This window comes from Callorhinus ursinus, unplaced genomic scaffold (genome assembly GCF_003265705.2).
Source record: "Callorhinus ursinus isolate GAN/ISIS: 27379988/994484 unplaced genomic scaffold, GSC_fseal_2.0 scaffold10, whole genome shotgun sequence".
Lineage (NCBI taxonomy): Eukaryota > Metazoa > Chordata > Mammalia > Carnivora > Otariidae > Callorhinus > Callorhinus ursinus.
Genome location: NW_027397072.1, coordinates 25,295,913 through 25,313,841, shown reverse-complemented (window position 1 = coordinate 25,313,841; position 17,929 = coordinate 25,295,913). Strand labels below are relative to the sequence as shown.

Genomic DNA, 17,929 nt, shown 5'->3' with positions numbered 1-17,929 from the left:
GACCACTCCAGCTCGGCCCTCTCCTTTAGCAGCAACCTCCCAGGAGGAGTCACCTAAACTTGCTGTTTCCATTCACATTCATCTTCACTCCACTCAAATCTGGCTTCTGGAACCCCCATTACTGAGAAACTACTCTCACCAAGGCCAACAAACACCACCTAGTTGTTGCACCCAAAGGCTCTTCTCAGACTCTGCAAATAAAGTGTCTATTGGCACCTAGAATTTCAGAGAAGTTGCAGATGTTTCAGAGAATGAATCCATTAAAGTCCATGAGCATCTCATCCTGCTAGTAAGGTCAATTACTGCTGAAAAAGACTTATTTAGATAAATCAATATTTGCAAATATAAAATTATGTCCTTTTACAGCTATATACAGAAAAGCCAATATGGTTTTTAAAATCTCAAAACCATTTGTAAAGACACAAACAAGACATTTGTCCAGTGATTCTTTCTTAGGAAACAGCTTTGTAATTAGGATGAGTCATATTTTTTTCCTACTATATGTCATCATGCAGCCTGTAAATACCTCACTCATGGATCAAAAGAGATGTAAAAAAAAAAAAAATGAAATGCAATTTTACTGAGTCTTCCTTTAAACTACACATAATTAATGCAGAAAGCTCAAAATAGGACTCTTTGGCGATGACTATGATGACAAAGCCAACAGATCTTACTTTACTGAGAACAAGTAATAAACTGCTTTCCAAGATAATCAATTCTTTTAGAATACTGAGAAGAGAACCATTTACTCCCCAGCCCCCAAGTATTTATAAAGTTATAAATACTACTTTGAAACTCTCACTATTTGATTCCCTTTAGTTTCTACTCTGTTAGAAGTGAGGCTTCATGACAACTAAGACAACCTTTCTAACTTCAGATCTTACCACTTAGATGAACTCTGGCTTCCAGTCAGACCAGTCTCCACTGTTGGATCTCCAAAGCTGACTGTTCTTTCAATTTCTTTACCAAATCAAACCCTGCTATTCCTCAAGATCTAATTCAAGGTCCAGTTCCCTAAACTCTCCCCCTTATTCTGCCAGCTCACTACAACCCTTCTCTACTCTACACTCATAAATTGTTTCTGTGGTACTTGATCATACACTGATTTTCCAAATGTGAGCATAGGGATGTGCTCATCATTTTTTATTCCGGTGCTGTCACAGCATGCCTTGATCACATAGTATTAAATATAAAACACAGGCCTTACCTAAGATTCAGGTTACATACACTTAACAAAAAAGGACACTTTCTTTAGAATATTTAAATATAAACACCTTTAGTCACAATTTTAATAGTACATTACAGGACAAACTTTTTATGTTTCTCTTTGCCTGAACTCTATTCGTCTGTCAAGTCTAAACAAAAATCAGCATTTCCTATCAAGTCTTTCCTAACTTCAGCTCTTACCAATGTCCATTCCTAACCTATTAAAATAGAAGCCTTCATTATGACTGATTCAGTAACATAAGTGGTGGCTACGGTCTACCTGAATTACTAAGGAAACTAATATTGGGATCAACATATTATGTTTTTACTGATAAAGAAAGTTTATTAATTTCTTGAACAAAAATTAATTGGTAAACTATTTGGAAACTTCATCTGGATCTATTACGAACCTAGTGTGCTTGTTAAAATTTTATACTAGAGGAAAGCAAGTAAGTCTTGGGACACAGAAATGAATGGGCAAAGTAATTTCCATGTACTCCCACCAACAGTGTGAAGTTCCTCTCTTGAGCAGAAGCACAGCATGGCCAAGTGGTAGTCCTTCTATAACAATGACATCTAAGAGTGTGCAAAAATGGGGTAGCTGGTTGTCCAGCTTTGAGGAGTGCTGGTTAACTGGTTGAGGAACTCAGATCTGCCAGCCAGGAGCAGTGATAACTATGGCTAGAACAGACACTGTCTAACACTTCTTCTTCTGCTACAAATTAGTTCATGACCATTATAAATCACCAAGAACTTCACCCCCTCATGAGTAAGGTGTAGGAAGGCCCCTTGTGCCTTGACTTTTAAGAAGGTCACTGCTAAGGTTCATGTTTGACGAGAGCAGTTTTTCTCAGTTTGGGTAATAATATGCCTTCCCTTCAAGGCCTATGCACACATATCCTCTAATACCTGACTTTGGCACCGGAGGCCATGTTTTACTATTTGATCCTCTGCTAAAGGCCATTTCAAATATGTGAGGAAATGGGAAATACAAATCGCAAACTATGAATATAGGATTTCAAAACTTTTGTACAACAGCCTCAAAGTTCTATCAAAAGTGTCCACATGAAACCCCAAACTACTTTCAGACTACATTTATACAGTGCAAAATTAATCCAAAGAATGAACAGTATTTGGCAATATAATCTATCACTTCAAAGAAAGCAGCTATTAACCTACAAATAAGACAAGCAACTCTCAACACAAATATCTCACATTATCTAAGAAATTGTAAAACACCCTCACAGTATCAAAGGTTAGTTGTTTAGGATAAATAAGGAATCACAGACAGGTGTTTACTTAACTGTACTGAAGTATTTATTTGCTGGAGAAGTATTTTAGTCCCCATAACAGGGCTGTAACACGAACAAGAGAACAATGATGACAAAAAAGTGCACAAACAGGACGCTTGCTGTCCAAAGATTTAAGACAGCTATTTTTCCCATGTAACTATTAGAATGAAAAGAAACTAGCATATCGTGGATTACTGTTAGTTTATACATTCAAATAAGATTATAACTGGAAGAGGTACTTAATAAATTGAGAAATGTAAGTCAGTGGTTGCTTTAGTTTCTCTTTCAATTATCATTTCCTATGAAAAAGATGACTAAGCCATGATGAAAAATATTTGCCTGAAGTTATTATCACAAAATAAGCACACTAAAATGGGCATGTGGAGCGTACGTGCGTGCTCTAACAGATTCTCCAGGGCAATAATCTTACCAAGTAGCAGAATACTTGGCATTTCCTTTATGTTGTCAAATGTAATAGGCAGAGGGAATGAAAGCCACTGAGGACACATATGCTTTCTCTCCTACATAGCTTTGTTAGGAGAAAGCAACTTAATTTTAGAAAGTTACTAACACACTTTCATCTTACCTTCCTGCAGTGCAGAGGAACCGCCTTATAATAACTGTAGCAGGATAGGGCGCCTGGGTGGCTCTGTCAGTTAAGCATCTGCCTTCAGCTCAGGTCATGACCCCCCAGTGTCCTGGGATCGAGCCCGGCAGCGGCACCGGGCCCCCTGCTCCTCCCTCTCCTCCCTGCTTGTGCTCTTTGTCACTATCTCTGTCTCTGTCTCTCTCTCAAATAAAATCTTAAAAAAAAATAACTGCACACCAGGGCTTGTTTTGCTCAGTCCAGATTCTATGACAAAGTGAATTCGGGTGTTCTGAGCAACTGGATGATAAGTACAGGGTGGCTATGTTATAATATATAATGACATTATATATAATTTATATCACATATAAAAATATAATCTATGCAGAAAAAAGGGAGAAAGCTGCCTAGGCATTTTTCAACATTACTAAGTAAACAATTTCTGTATTTAGTTCCATGTTCTTGTGGAACTGATTTTTGATCAGAATCTATTTTTAAAAAGTGAAGGCACATGAACTTGGTTTGCATGTGCACATGCATAGCGCGCGCGCACACACACACACACACACAGTGTTGTTTTAACAATACCTTTGCATTACTCAAAACAAACATCAAAGTATTTAAAAACAAATAAAAGGTCCTAACAAGTGGGAAAAAACACAGAAAATACTTTTAATAAGAAAGAAAAAAAATCTATAAAGCTAAAAGAGAAAAGGTACAACCTTTTATAAATAATGCAATGGACACATGCCCAGAATAAAGGAGAAACAAGGTAAAGCTTTTTTGGACAAACCCAAAAAAGAAATATAACACATCCGCAAAGAAATTACATACTACATAAAACCAAAAGGCAGTCATAAGTTCCTGTTAAAATACATTTCTCGATTCAAGGATCCCAGAGGGTTTAGATTCAGGCCAACAATTGAACTTCCAGGATAATAAATTTGATTTTCACGTGAACAGGAAACAAAAGCATATTGTTACATCCATAATATATTTGCATTGAAATTCTTCTCATCTGCTTCAATACAACATGATAAGGACATGCATATGTCGTCTGTAGCTGCCACCCGGTGACGGACGGAACTACCGTGTCCTCGACTGTTGCTCTGTGTCTCTTCCCTCTGCCTTCAGAGGGAAAACCGACAGAACATTTTAATGCATGTAACAATATTCTTCGCAATCGGGGTACAGTCTGCAGAAAGTTCTCACTCAAAGGCAATTCCATAATTTTACTTACCCAGCATCTTTCACCATGGTGAATTTTAAAATAAACATTTTGTAAGTGTCATAGTTATCAGCATTTTTCAGCATGTTACTCTTGAGAAAACAATATAAACACTGTAACAGAGCATCAATATTTAGGCAAAGATAAGCCTTCTGAATGAGTAAAATATACCACTGTATATAATTTTCACTCACCTATGAAAATAACCTAACCAATACTAAGAATATATATTTCGATAATCTTTATTAGTGGTGCCATAAGATATGTACTCATTACCATCCTGGCCTACCTTCAACACTAGCAAGCATTTATCACAGCTGGCTGGTGTTAGAGAAACAGTAGATAGCCCCAGGCCAAGATTTTCCCCCTACTTAAGTCAAACAGAGAGGCTCTAGGCTGCAGTGACTGTCTCCTTAGCACCATCTCAGAATCTGAAACTCACTGAGGAGAGAAATACTAATAAACTGGGAAACCCTACTTAACCCCAATTCCATACTGATTTTTACATGATCAAATGCCAAGACCTTGTTCAGTTAAAAATAACATGCTCTTATGTCCCTTATAAAAGTATAAGTTATCTAAACAGAACAATAACAAAAAAAATCAGCCTTACTTTTGTTCTTTGGTAATTAAAAGAGAAAACTGTCTTAAGACAGCATTTATTACTGTACACCTGCTTATGTGGCCCTCTAGCACTGTCATAAATCTCTATGGCAATGAAAGGGTCCATGTGAGTTAATATCTGCTGAGTGTCTGATCACCAGCCTGAAGGTGGTATGGGCATTACTAATCAGATGTGCATAGATAAGCATATGCAATGCATATGTATGTGTAAGATGCTGAAAACAGATCATCTAAAAAATCTGTACAAACCATAAATTTATTGAGTACCTGTAATATTCATGACCGCACACAAGGAGCTCAAATAGAGAAATAAATGAGACAGTTATCTACCTTAAAGGAGCTCAGAGTCCAAGGGGGAGAGAGACAAAACAAAAAACCTGGTTATAAAAGAGAATGAAAGAAGTGATTAAGACAAATGCATAAATGAGAGTAAGAAGAGGGAACCCCAATAACTTGGAGAAGTCAGGGGACTGTGTGAAGTTGAAAAGTCATTTGAACTATCTTGAAGAATCAACAGGAGATACCCAGATGACTGGGGCAGTTTAGGAAAAGGAACAGCATGAGAAAAGTATGTTCCATATGGCTGGACTGAAGAGAGGGCAAGGAATCACACAGCAAGAAACAAGTCCAGAAAGGCCAGATAGGGACTGAGTTTTGGACAATGGTCCACTGATGTGCAAGGCACCATTTTGTTAAGCACTGCAGAGGACACAAAAAAACCTAAATCCCAGCGGTCTTGTGAAAAACACACTGGCCCACCTCAGTTCAGAGGTGAGGTTGCCTTTACTTCACATAGGAGGCTTCACTCAGTAAGCTCCTCAATGTCCCTAGGAGAATCCTACTAGTAAAAGCCCCTGGCCCCACACATCAACTCGAACTACAAGGTATCTGTAGAACAGATGTTTAGGAAGAGTAATCAAACTGCAATGTGAACTATTTCTCACCTGAATCTCAGTGAAATCCCATTCATGGAGAATGGGTTGAAGATGTGCAGGCTCTCCCAACCTTTAGAGTTGAGACACTCTAAATCATACATAGCCTGATGTTCTGGCCTCTTAGGAGACTGCGCTGAACTGCTCTTTCTCATTCTCCTGTCAGCCATTGTGGATGGATGCCCTGAGGCTATGTGGGACGTTTTTTTTGTTTTTTGTTTTGTTTTGTTTTGTTTTTAAGATTTTATTTGAGAGAGAGAGCACGCACACAAGCAAGGGGAGTGGCAGGCAGAGGGAGAAGGAGAAGCAGGCTTCCGCTGAGCAGGGAGCCCGATGTGGGGCTCAATCCCAGGACCCTGAGATCACCGGAGCCAAAGGCAGACACTAAACCGACTGAGCCACCCAAGCGCCCCTATGTGGGACATTTAACAAAGATGCAGTAAGGGCACTGGTCACAATAGTGCACGATGTCCTCTGTGAGGAACCACAGGAGATCCTTCTCCCAAGTCCTTCAGAAATGGTCATACTTTTTCTGAGCATGTGATTTGCTTTAATCTTATGGATCTTGTCAATGATACCATTCAGTTTCCCTCTAGAGAAGATGCCAGAAAGCTCAGGGCCAATTTATGGACCCGTATTTTATAGGAACATAGAATCCTATATATTTTGTATATTAACCTTATAAACATATTTTGTATACCAACCTCACACACTTATTGACCCTTTAATTCTCTAATATTGTGCTGCTGTCATTGTAGCATACATACTTAAGTGGGCCACTTTAAATCTTCGTGGGAACATAGGGTATAAAAATACATCAGCCAGTTAGCTGATAGGTTCAAAAAATTTAAAGAGGATTATATGCTAGGCCTATGCTGAAGCCTGGAGATAAAAATGGTCAATGAGACAGACTGGATTCTAAAGGTCAGGAAACAAAGTTAATAGATGAAAGAGACAATTAAACAAGAATAAGACAGTAGCGAAAACATTTATACAGGGCAAGTATAGGAGCGAAAGCATTCATATGGGGAACAAAGAAGTCTAAGACAGCTGGGAAGGCTTCCTGAACGAACTGCTAGCTAAGCTGTGACCTACAGGCTAGTAGGAGGGGCTATGCCCTGGGAAGGTTCCAGAGTACTGTGCACTCTGGGAGTGGGAAGCAGTTCAGGAAGGCAAGGACAAAAGGGACAACAAAGGAGATGAGAGGCCAGAAGGAGTAAGCAAGGGCTGGGTCATGAAGGCCTGGTAAACCATGTTAAAGTAAATTTAACCTTGGAGCATTGTGAAACCCGGGACAAGTTTCATCCAGAAGCTGACACAATCAGATTTGCACTATAACATTTACTGAGTGCTTGTTCTTTTCCAGGCACTGTGTTAAGTGCTTTATATATTGCACTGAATCCTTACAAGAGTCCTATAAAGTAAGCATTGTTGTTATTCCATTTTACAGATGATGAAACTAAGGCTCACTGAGGGACACGCTGCTCATTCTGGCGTTGCCAGGATTCTAACCCAGGTCTTTGGGCTCCAGAGCCTGAGCACCTAACTTAGCATGCTGCCACCCTCATTTAGAAAAAGGCTTGACATTCCAGTTCAATGTGTAGAAAGGACTGGTTAAGGCAAGCCCAGAACTAGGAAGATCAGCTGAACCACTGTATGATAGTTTAGGGGAGATATCATGGCAGTGAGAAGGAAAAGAATGAACCTGAGAGACAATGAAGAGACAGAACCCAAAGGCACTGGTTGGGATTTCACTGTCTGCGAGAAAAGCGAGGGGGTTGATCCAAGAATGACACCCAAATTATAAATGGAGTGAGTCAATGATACATATTGTTTAAGGCAAAGGTTCCACAGCTGGATTCCCAGCTCTGCCATTTCAAAGGTGGAAACCCTGGACTATTATTTAGCTTCTCTGTATCTCGGTTTCCTTATGCATAAAATGAAGATGATAATAAAACCTCCTTTAAGAATTAAATGACTGAGTTCATGTGAAGCACTTAGACCACTCCTGGCATGTAAGTACTCCATCTTAGCCATTATTATCATTATCATCATAACACCACCAGCATTCTACAGTGTGGGGAATATAGGAGGAAAAGCAGTTTAGGGGGAAATGACAAGTTCATTTTCAACACTGAAGATGAAGTGCCGACAGCACCTCCAAAGAGCTAAAGGTCACACGTATAGCTCTGCACTAAGGAAGGGCTTTATGAACAGAAGATTTAGACTCAGGAGCCATGAGCATGTGGATGACCATTTAAGCCACCAACCTGAGTGACACGGCCGGGGAGAATGTGTGGAGTGAGAGAACAAAGGAACCCAGGAGAGCCTTAATGAAGAACTCAGACACAGAACGGAGACCTAGGTAGGAAGAACCTGCATAAGAGTCTTGAAAAGTGGCCAGAGATGTAGGAGAAAAAATGAGAAGCCCAGAGGGGGAGAGGATTTCAACAAGAATCAACAGTGTCAGCTATTGCTAACAGGGGAGGTAAGATACGGACGGAAGGGTATTCAGTGGATTGAGAAAATCTTTGCCCTAATGGTCTAGGTGACATGGCCACTGCTGTCCTTTTAAGAAGCTAAGAAATAAAAATGTATTAGAGCAACTATTAGTAAAAGGTCCTCTATGTTGAGCCCTACTAGAGAGGAAAATGAAAGATGCTCAGTTCAGATGACTGCCAGCCAGGGGAAATAGGAATGGACACTTAGAAGAAGATCATTAAAGGAAGAATAGTATTCAGAGGTTAAAGAAAAGAGCAAAACACTGCAGGTTTTAGCCTGGATGGACTTAACCAGAGGCAAAATTCAGAAAGCATAAGGCACAGTCAAGAATAGTCACTTAATTCATATAGGTTGGCTCACATGGCGGGAAGAGGGGGGGGGGGTCTGAGTGGTAAAATTTAAAAAGCAGATTGGAACCATATTATAGAAAGTTTTGACCAAGGAATATGGAAGTAAAGCAAATATTTAAATGCCTTTCCTCCCTGGAAAATGCCAATTATTATGTAATTCTCAGCTCATATGCCACCTCTTCAGTGTCACTATAGGTAGAGAGAGACTAACCTTTCTTTATGTCCTCAAGATAGGGTTTCTATTCATCTCTCTTATGACACTGCATTATGATTGTTTTCTATACCTTATGATACTCACAGGAATGGGCTGTCTTGGTATCTCAGCAGGCCAAACAACGTATGTACCCAAAAAACATTTTCTGAACAAGTGAGCACATACACAGTTACGTCAGAGTGATACTTTATGAAGAATGACTGAAAGCTGAGTGCAATATGGATTAGGAAAGAAACCAGAGGCAGAACAGTCAGAAAGCCAGCAAGTAAAAAGGAGAAGTAATGGGATCCCATTCATTCAGGCCACTGTGAAAACAGAGGAAGGGGGATGTCTCTCTAGAAGGCAACATCAATAGAATTTGGTGGCCGACTGAAATAGGACAGAGTAGGAATAAAATTTTTTAAAACCCTTAAAAAATGTGTACTCTTTGACTCAGTAATTAGACTTGGAAATATATCCCAAGGGAAGAATTACAGAGATTTATGCATACTTTGGTATTATTTATAAGGGTGGTAAATTGGAAGCGGTTTTAACTTTGAATAGACAACTAATTTAATAAATAGTGGTCCTTCTATCTGATATATGCATATATTAACATATACTTATAAAAATTATTTAAGGATAATGAGAACACATGAACATAAGTTAAAACTTTCTAAAACAAAATATTCTGATTTTAATTTGGTTTGCTATACATGAATACATGTGGAAAAACACAAGAGTTTCTGTCAAAAGATATGCACCAGTATTTCTGAGAAGTAACTGACCAGACTATGGGTACCTTTTTCTTCTTCATAATTAATTTTCCAATTTTTTATAAAAAATATATTTTTATAATATCCTGTTTTTATAGGAAATGAGCTAGTACCAAGAAAAATCAGGTCATCAGGGTATTTTTTTGAGACTTGGTGGCAAAAAAAAAAACGGAACCACAATTTGAAAGGACAGATAGTATGAGTGTCATGTTTCTTTGTTTTAAGGATTAGAGAAATGGAGGAGGAGCCAGTAAATATAGGAGCCAGAAAAATAAAGGATGTGCTTTACAAAAAGGAAACCCTTGATATATTTTTCCGTCTAAACAAAATGCACAGTATAGCCAAGGGTACCAGAGAGAAGTCTTGGAAAGAGAAGAAAAAAAAAAAAAAAAACCCTACAAAGATTACATTTTTGTAGCATTTGGCAAAGAAAAACTGTTAACTTACTACATAGTGGGAAGAACATGGGCTTTGGCATCAAATAGAGCTGAGCTGAAACCCTGTACCACTCAGTAGCCATGTGACCCTGGCCAAGTTGCTAAAGTGAGTCTGTCTCCTCAGGGCTGGCATGGGGCAAAGCATTGCCTAGTGCAGTCACAAAAATGAAGTGGTCTGTAGGACAGTGACTAGCGGGGTAGCTATGAGCTCAGGACCCCACCTTCACACTTTGATTCATTCAGCAGGTCTGAGCCCAGACCTCAGCATCTATGTTCTAAATAGCTCCCTGGGTGTTACCACTGCATGGGCAGAGTAGAGAAACACGTGAACGACTCAGTGCCTGGCACATGGTAGGTACTTGTTAGATGGTTGTTTTTATGTACAGAACATAGGGCTTCTGTCACTTTTCATTAAGGCTGTCATGACTTGTTTTCATTAACACAATGCCAAGATCTGTCCTAAATGAGCAGCTCAGATTTTTTGCTATGAAAGAGAACTAAAATGAATAAAGAAAACAACAGAAATGCAATTAAACATCTAAAGGTATACTATGGCATTCAGAGATTCGACCTGAGAGGCTCCAAAGGTCTCTGACATGTAATCATGTATAATTTTGCTGAGGCAAATTTAAATCCTTTCTGCTTCGTGATGTGTGGGACCAAGACACTTAGTTGATCCATGTGCTTTCCTACTGATCACTATCCAAATTTAATTTAGGTTTGTCGTATTCTATTCATCACCATAAATAGATAAAAGCTTCGTTCTCTGTAAAACAGTCTCAAAAGAGAGTCAACTGCTATGCTACAGAGATTTGCAAATTTGGGGAAACGGAAAAGGTTTCAGAAAATATTCTAGCAAATGTCAAAGAGCTACTGTATAATTACATTTTTTTAAACAAGGGAAAGGTCTTACCCTTTTTCATAGTTTTCGGCAATAAAAAGTCACAAGAAAAAGTCAGAGTGCATGGCATTTAATGCACCCAATATTTCAATAGTTTGTCTGCCTTTCTTCCTGGCCCCCTAGAATATGCTAGCTGTTAGGAAGGGTCACTGAAATGCAATCCTGGGGGAGGCTCATCAACTAGGATAAATGCAGTGTGAGCCACAGAGAGTGATGGCTCCTACTGGCCATCTTTGGTCCCTCACTATAACATTTGTTACAGGCAAGTCATGCTTAGTCGTGCACTAAGCAGAAAGTCCAAGAAATTAAAACAGTCTGAAAACACTGAAGACTGAGCTATCTATGACTGGCATACTGCTTTTACTTTCTAGGCAACTGCCAACTTTCTTGGAGCAAATAAGAACTGTAGACCAAAATGAGGGAGCCAAACACAGGACTGCCAGATACTATACAGGTAATCTGGGGGTTCAGTAAGCAATTCTCTCTCCCTGAATACAGACTGAAGAGTTTGATCAGATGTGCTAATCCAAATTACCTAGTGGGAGTTTTTTTTCCCTTAGTGACTAACCCTGTATCCTAGATTAGTAGAAAGAAGGCATCTTTCATATTTAGACTTTAGGCATATGAGCTAAACATAGATTAAAATATGGATTATTTTAGGGGCGCCTGGGTGGCTGAGTCGGTTAAGCGTCTGCCTTTCGCTCAGGCCATGATCTCAGGATCCTGCTCAGCAGGGAGTCTGCTTCTCTCTCTCCCTCTGCCCCTCCCCGCCTGCTCATATGTGCTCTCTAATAAAATCTTTAAAAAAATAAATAAAAATAAAATATGGATTATTTTACTTGGAATTAAAAAACCAAAACTTAAATATATCTATATGATGTTTCAGAGCCTTAACATATGAGGTGATTTGCCTGAAATGACTTCAGCTAGAAATATATGACTAAAAACATGAATTTTTTGTGGGCAGGAGTTAAGTTTTCCAGCAACGGCTCCAAACAGCCTTCTGAACTATTGCCCGTTCATCTACAGTACAAGTCTTCAGTTGGATCGCATTCACTGGGCCTGTTTACCGCTCAGCCTCCTGCCGGCCCAAAGTCCACGCCCTCTTGTACTCCTCCTCTCCTGCCCGCGGCCATCCTTGTTTCTGCCCGTCCAAGTCACACACAGCCTTCAGGGTCCAAGGGGGATGCAGCTTCTTAAAGAAGTGAAGTGTTTCAACCCCGTATGATCTCTCTTTACCGAATACTCCTATAATTATTCAGCAAAACATTTATATATGATATACTATAAAATTTAGCATGTAATTATATTGCATAATATATATTTTTTTTACTTTTTCCATGTGTATTCTTATCTACCCACGAAGACTATAAACTTCTTGTAGGCAAGGTCACATTTTAAACAACAAATATGAAGTGTTTTATTCTCACCCCCAACTACTTCAACCTAACTTCAGATTGTTCGAAATGTACACATTTGTGCCGCCTAATGGTGAAAGTAATTATTGCATGGTTATAGCTCAGTAATTGCTTACAAAACATTTAACAAAATCAAATAATGGTGGGACCAAATCTTTATTTATTTAAAATCAAGGAAGAGTAAAGCTATCGTTAAAAATGATGAAGCACCAGTGATGATGATGATGATATTACTAATTTTTGGTGAGAATGAATTACAAGTTTAAAATTTTGACAAATTTATTATAGCTGTCAATTAAAAAAAAAACTTTCTCATATAAAAGCCTTTCTTCCTCTAAGTTAGAAAATTCCTCTTGGGGGGCACCTGGGTGGCTTAGTCGGTTAAGCATCTGCTCAGGTCATGATGTCAGGGTCCTGGAATCGAGCCCTGTATTGGGCTCCCAGCTCAGCAGGGAGTCGGCTTCTCCCTCTGCCTCTCCCCCTGGTTTGTGTTCCCTCTCTCACTCACTCTGTCTCTCAAATAAATAAAATCTTAAAAGAAAAACAAAGAAAATTCCTTTTGGGTGTGGATTAATCTAGTACTGAAAAAACTTACATAATCATACTGAAAGGCTGTGATTAGAGGTACACCTGAAATCATCCATGACTGAGATCTATCAGTGTTAATATATACTGAGGAGAACATGCTAGGACACTATTTTTCAGATAAAAGAAAAAATATTTAACTCAACTCATACTGATTGAGTCACTATGTGCAGAACATTCCATACCTTCAAGAAGGTTGTGATCTAATAAAAGTATAAAGCAAGCAGATTAATGGTGAAATTTAAGGTACTCGGTAAATTTCTTGCAGTTACTACTATAGAAATGACACATCTATATAACGTTATATAATGCATGCTATGTTTCAGGATAAGTGTGTGTTTTCTAAATGTTCTTAATCTCAGTGAAATATATTCTGAACAGAGGCGCAGAAGCTACTTTCCTCGTTTTGCATTTTCATTTATTCAGTTCTTCTTGGTAAGACTTCATCCTTAGCTTCTTGATGTCCTAAACTTCTCATGCGCCTATTAGTGCTGATTGCCAAACAGATGTCAGCAACACTGAATTTAGTTATATTCGTGAGCAGCGAAGATGATACTTTATGATAATTCATTTTAATACATGGTCTCTAGGATTCCACTGGAATAATTTATTTACAATGGTCATTTAACAGAGAGCTTCTTTTTCCCATAACTGATTATCAAAAGCAGATCTCAGGGACCTAAAGGTCAGAAAGTTGGGTTTAGTCCTTTCTAAGGTTTCAATTTCTTTTCTCGGAAGGGTACTCTGGACTAGATGGTTTCTAAGGTCCTCTTCACCTCTGATCCTTGATGTAACTGTGTTCACTTGACACCACCCCCTGCTCCCTGAGAGTGGAGCTGACTTTGACTCTCCACCTGATGCCTCCTTAGGTGTGCCTGCTACCCTTATCTTAGGCAGAACAATAATCTCCTCCTTTGGGACCACCATCCCTCCATGATCTGGCCATTTCACTTTTTTTTTTTTCTTTTTAAAACTCTTTTTTGAGGAAAACCATCCAGTTCACTATTGTTACCAAAGTGCTTTATGATTTGGAGATTCTGTTAACTAAAATCATACTACAAATACAAGAGGTACCAAGTCATAGTAGAAAGAGCACTGGATATTCAGTCAGAGGAACCAGATTCCAGTAACTCTGACAAGCTTTTTCACCTGTTTCTGCTTCAGTTTTGCCCTACAAGTTATTAGTAACAGTAACTACCATGTATGGTTATTAGGATTAACTGACCTTATGCATACAAGATACTTAGCACAATGCCTGGTACTTAGTAAATGCTCAATAAATGTTAGCTGCTATTACTATTATAATCATAATCATATTTATTATAGTGTATAATATATCCTACTTTTATAACTGAAGTAAACAGAAACATCTAACTGGTTCTCTTTTTTTTACTGATATGGGGGGGGGAAATCAGCTGCCAGTTCTAGCAGGAAAAATTACACACTGTGGTTGTTGACTAGTGCTTTGAGTGATGACTAAGTAACACACATTCCCCAAAGTTATAAATCAGCTCACTAAAATATCTTCCAGATTTCAGAACAGAGAGCTCTACAGATAACATCCTTATCCACTATAAGATAATCTATTATCCTGCCTACATTTAGGAAGATCTTTATTAGTAAAAGATGTGTTCCAACAGCATGCTTGTGTTTACAGAGAAATCTAGTAGATGAATGTGTTCCATGATGTCAGAAATACCTTTACAGAAATCATTAAATACTATAAGCTGTCAGATTAGTGAGGAAATAGAAAACGTATTGTTGAATGAGAAGGGTGAGCATAAGCTGGATGCCACAGTTAAGCGGTACCACATTCAAAAAAAAAAAAAAATCATCACTTGAATGTCTCAGTGCCTCTCTGACCCATTCCACAGTCATAAAGAATTGTGTTCTGCAGGGGCTTCATTGGGTAGATGGATACTTACTATTCATGTGCAATAAGACCATCAAGCCCACAAGTCCATTTCATATCAATTATGACCACAGAATTTCAAGAGCAAGCCAAACTAATAGGGAAAACACTTTTAGTTTACCAACGTAATTTTGGATTGACTATACATTTTTTTTTAAGTCATGGGTACTTAGTTGTAAAGGTGCTTCATCCTGGCAGAGTTCATTAACTGAGGTTATACTTTGTACTTTAAAGTACATTAAACCCTAAAGGAACAACAGTGATGCTATTTAGGGAAAGATGCAAGAACTTTATACCTTTTCTTACATAATGGGGTTCAACATCTTTCATGTTAACCACAAGCAGTTTTATGACAATGTAGAAATTATCAGATGAGGGTGATAATTTGTCATGATGTCATCATCATACAGTATGGCTTGGTAGAAATCAGAGTGGAAAGCAGAAACATGCAAACAAGATTTTTCCTGCACTAGGTGACTCGGCTTTAAATCATTCTTGTAAAATTAGTAACACTTCAGCATGTTTCTGTATAGTTCCTTTTCCATATATATTCATATGTGTTATTTGTCTCAACACATGTATGTATCAATATATAAACAAACAAGATGTATAATTTTTTTTTACATAAAAATATGAAAATGTACACATTTAAATGGATGTGATACCATCAATGGAATCACCTTGTCCTGATATGCCCATCAATAGACACGGCTCTTGAGGAAGCGTGAGGTAGTAGTATAAGCTACAAACTAGGAAGCAGAAGAATGCCATTCTATCCCTAACCTCCCTGGATGCCAGTTCTACTTAACTACAAAATGGAGGTAGTATTTGCCTTCCTACTAACCAGAATCATCTGTTGGAGTCAGTGGAATAATAATTGCAAAAATACTTTTTAAGCTATAAAGAACAATAGTGTAAGTGTTAAGATACTTTCAAGACAGTTTTGGTGCTTTGAGAAAAATTTGAAAATAGAATGATAGTCTAATTGTATTATTTTCCATCTATTCTGAGAGGACAAAAAATTTAATAAAGTTATCTCTGATATTTTTTTTATCTCTGATATTTCTAAAGAATATATAATAAGACATGTTAGCGCATGGGGTCAACGAGTATAAAAACACAGTATCTTTTATCTTCAGAAAAAACATGAAAAGTGCTTTGTAAATTCTGAAGGGCTACATACAAAGTTTAACAATTGTTGCCACTTACATAAAAAAACAGCCTTTTGAGATGGGTGCTTACCTTCTCTTAGACGTTCTACCACAAAAGTAAAGCCTGTAGTTCTTGGGTGTAAGACATACTCATACTTCTGAAGTCCATTCTTTTCAGCAAAATCATTACTTCGAGCCTTGCTGTTTTCTAAACAAAACAAAAGACTGTTAGAAGCAATAAAATAAAGGAATACAAGTGAGATAAGGAAATAGTGGAGGATTTTTTTGATAAAATGGCAGTTAATTCATCTGTAATTACTGAATATAGCATATATGAGTCGAATGAGAAGATACAAACACTTTAGTCCCTGACAAAAGATGGTAGAGTTTTTGGAATTTTGAAATTTTTATAATAAGGTATTAATAGGACTTTCTATAACTGTTTACTGAAATTCATATTGAAATCTTTTAAAATTATTTAAGGGATTTTATAAAGTAGTCAATGTACAACAAAAATGAAAATACAAATAAAATACGAATAAGCTAAAATTTTCATAAAATAGTCTTTACATAATAAAAACTGAAATAACAAAAGATGCTAATATAACTAAGATACTAATAAAATATAAGGACCGAGACATCCAGAAAAAACAAGTAGCCAGTACGTCAAATATATCAACTCAACATTTTTTTTTTAACCTAGTAATTTAGGGCTTCATTGCAAAGTGAAATGTCTGCCTTGCTCAAGCATAGAGCATGCTAATATTACTAACCAAAACCACTCCCCAACAGAATGGGCATATGATTAACACATCATGTTCAAACATCTGAACATGGTTTGGCTGAATATAGTTACAGAGTCAAGTATATGTTCCAATTATTGGCAAAAACTTCTTTTTCCATTCCATGAGGTAACTTTATAAGTTCCAAGAAGAACCAAACCCATTATTCAGCAAATATATTTGGAAAAAGTAGTGTTCAGAATTTTGGCCTCAACTGCTGGGAGAGATCATGAAATACCTTCTGATGACAGCAGATGTTAGAATCTGCAACTCTCAGCTGCATCCTGAAATTTACAGACTATTCCAAGTCACAAGAAAAAAAACTTTCTCTATATAAACCCATACTTCTTAGGAATAAATTTAAGATCACGGAGTCCTCAAACCTCAAAAAACCGTATATGGATTCCACAACACTAAAATATTCAAAGAATATGCCTCTAAAAAGTATCACACTATTTTTTAATCGAGGAACCGAATTAAAGAGCTAAATATTCACAGTCCCCAGCAAGACAAAAGTATAGGCTATAAACATGAAAAGGAATAAGCTCCTCTCATGTTCATTTGAGGAGAATATCCTGGGCATGGGACTCCAAAACAGTGTTTGATAGACAGCTAGAAGGCCCTTCCATGGAATGAGGAATCCTAGGGACACTACAAAGATAAGTTGTTAACTACTCTTCAGCTTCCTCTTCCATTTCATCACAGACTTTGGGGATCTGAGGACAAAGTTGAACTCTGCTACAGAATGGGAATACAAGTAGTTCTAAAAACATAGTCACAATGTGGGGAGGTAGAGATAATAATCAGAGACACAAAGAAATACAGATTCTTCCTTCTATCCCCACTTCATCTACCCATCCCCGGACTCTGATTATTAGTAACTGCACTAGCCTCCCTCTTTCTGACCACAGCCTCCTGTCTTGTCAGCGCACTGCTGGTAACACTCCAGTGCCAACACTCCTTCCACTCTGAAGAGAGTACGGGCTATTCTGTGTTCTCAAACCAGCTAGGCATGTTTTCACTTCAGGGTCTGTGCAGATGTTCTTTCCCCTAC

General features: G+C 37.9%; 1 protein-coding gene across 6 annotated transcripts in view; it reads right to left on the bottom strand.

The window, feature by feature from the left end:
• LCLAT1 (lysocardiolipin acyltransferase 1) overlaps positions 1 to 17,929 on the bottom strand; it is a 189,504-nt gene that overhangs the window by 57,528 nt on the left and 114,047 nt on the right. For all 6 annotated transcript variants that reach the window (XM_073897221.1, XM_073897226.1, XM_073897225.1 and 3 more), the window contains one exon: positions 16,185 to 16,301. In XM_073897221.1, coding sequence (XP_073753322.1) covers positions 16,185 to 16,301 — 117 coding nt within the window. The remainder of the gene's footprint in view (positions 1 to 16,184; positions 16,302 to 17,929) is intronic.